The sequence below is a fragment of the Sceloporus undulatus genome, chromosome 6 (genome assembly GCF_019175285.1).
Source record: "Sceloporus undulatus isolate JIND9_A2432 ecotype Alabama chromosome 6, SceUnd_v1.1, whole genome shotgun sequence".
Lineage (NCBI taxonomy): Eukaryota > Metazoa > Chordata > Lepidosauria > Squamata > Phrynosomatidae > Sceloporus > Sceloporus undulatus.
Window position 1 is genome coordinate 62,637,402 of NC_056527.1, and position 1,490 is coordinate 62,638,891.

A 1,490-nucleotide genomic window follows, 5' to 3' on the forward strand; every position below is an offset into this window, starting at 1 on the left:
TAGTAGTAATAATATCCGCTGGCACTTTGGCATGCTTGCAAAGGGCTCGCTTGGCAGAAGCTGTGTGTTGGTGGAGTGTGTCTGAGAGAGAGCCTTGGCTTTGCAGAAGGGAGGGAAAGAGAAAGAAAGAAAGAGGGTCCTTGGGAGGGAGAGGGGCTCCTTTTGGGGGGATCATGTGTTCTCTGGGGACTGAGAAGGACCCCTCCGGCCAGGAAGGAGGAGGAGGAGGAGCCACCACCGCTGGCCCTTCCCTGCTCAGCCCAGGCGGGAGGAGGAGGAGCGCCGTCGTCCCTCCTGCTGCTGCTGCTGCTGCTCCCTGCCAGTGGCTGGCTGCCCTTCCTTCCTTCCTTCCCGGCCGGAGGGTGCCTCGGACTCCGCAGCCTCCAAGAGCAGGACTGCTCCAAGGGTCCCTCCATCTTCTTCCTCGGGAAACCCACTGAGAGACGCAGGCGGAGCCTGGAAGGAGAAGAGGAGCCCAGAAGAGCGGGGGATGCTGGAGGGATGCTCCCTTGAAAAAGGTGCAAGGCTTCATTCCCTGGGGGCTGGGGGACCCCTCCTCCGGGGGAGGCTTGGCTTCCCTGGAGGGAAAAGGGCCGGAGGAGGAGAGACCTGAGAGGGACAGAGACAGGTTTGCTGCCTCCTTGCTTCTGTTTCTCTGCCTCTATTTAGGATATATATATATATATTGAAAGCCCCTGAGAAGCCCAGCCTCAGTCCCTCGAATGGGACTTGGGAGCCCCCTCTGGAGAGGCTGCTTGGGGGCTCCCTCAGGGCCACCTTTCCCCTTTGGCTCCTTCTTCTGGAGCTGCCTTGCCCTTTCTCCTTGAAGGGGAGCATTGTGAGGTGCCACTCCTCCTGGCTAGAGACATCCTACTCCCATTAGACTCAACTCAGTCTTAGTCCATTAGACTCAACTCAACCCACCCTTATCCCATTAGACTCAACTCAACCCAGTCTTAGTCCATTAGACTCAACTAACCCAACCTTATCCCATTAGACTCAACTCAACCCAGTCTTAGTCCATTAGACTCAACCTAACCTTATCCCATTAGACTCAACTCAGCCCAACCTTATCCCATTAGACTCAACTCAACCCAGTCTTAGTCCATTAGACTCAACCTAACCTTATCCCATTAGACTCAACCTAGTCTTAGTCCATTAGACTCAACTCAACCCAACCTTATCCCATTAGACTCAACTCAACCCAGTCTTAGTCCATTAGACTCAACCTAACCTTATCCCATTAGACTCAACCCAGTCTTAGTCCATTAGACTCAACTCAACCCAACCTTATCCCATTAGACTCAACTCAACCCAGTCTTAGTCCATTAGACTCAACCTAACCTTATCCCATTAGACTCAACTCAGCCCAACCTTATCCCATTAGACTCAACTCAACCCAGTCTTAGTCCATTAGACTCAACCTAACCTTATCCCATTAGACTCAACCCAGTCTTAGTCCATTAGACTCAACTCAACCCAACCTTATC

At 52.9% G+C, this 1,490-nt stretch overlaps 1 protein-coding gene across 3 annotated transcripts in view; it reads left to right on the forward strand.

Annotated features, from left to right (window-relative positions):
• The first annotated feature begins 298 nt into the window (after positions 1–298).
• Positions 299–1,490, forward strand: part of EEPD1 (endonuclease/exonuclease/phosphatase family domain containing 1) — a 65,601-nt gene continuing 64,409 nt past the window's right edge. Inside the window, exon 1 of one of the 3 annotated variants that reach the window (XM_042475362.1) lies at positions 299–518. In XM_042475362.1, coding sequence (XP_042331296.1) covers positions 491–518 — 28 coding nt within the window. In that variant the 5' untranslated portion in view covers positions 299–490. Of the gene's footprint in view, positions 629–908; positions 1,461–1,490 lie in introns of those variants that run through there. The other 2 variants (XM_042475364.1, XM_042475363.1) reach the window with 2 other exon arrangements.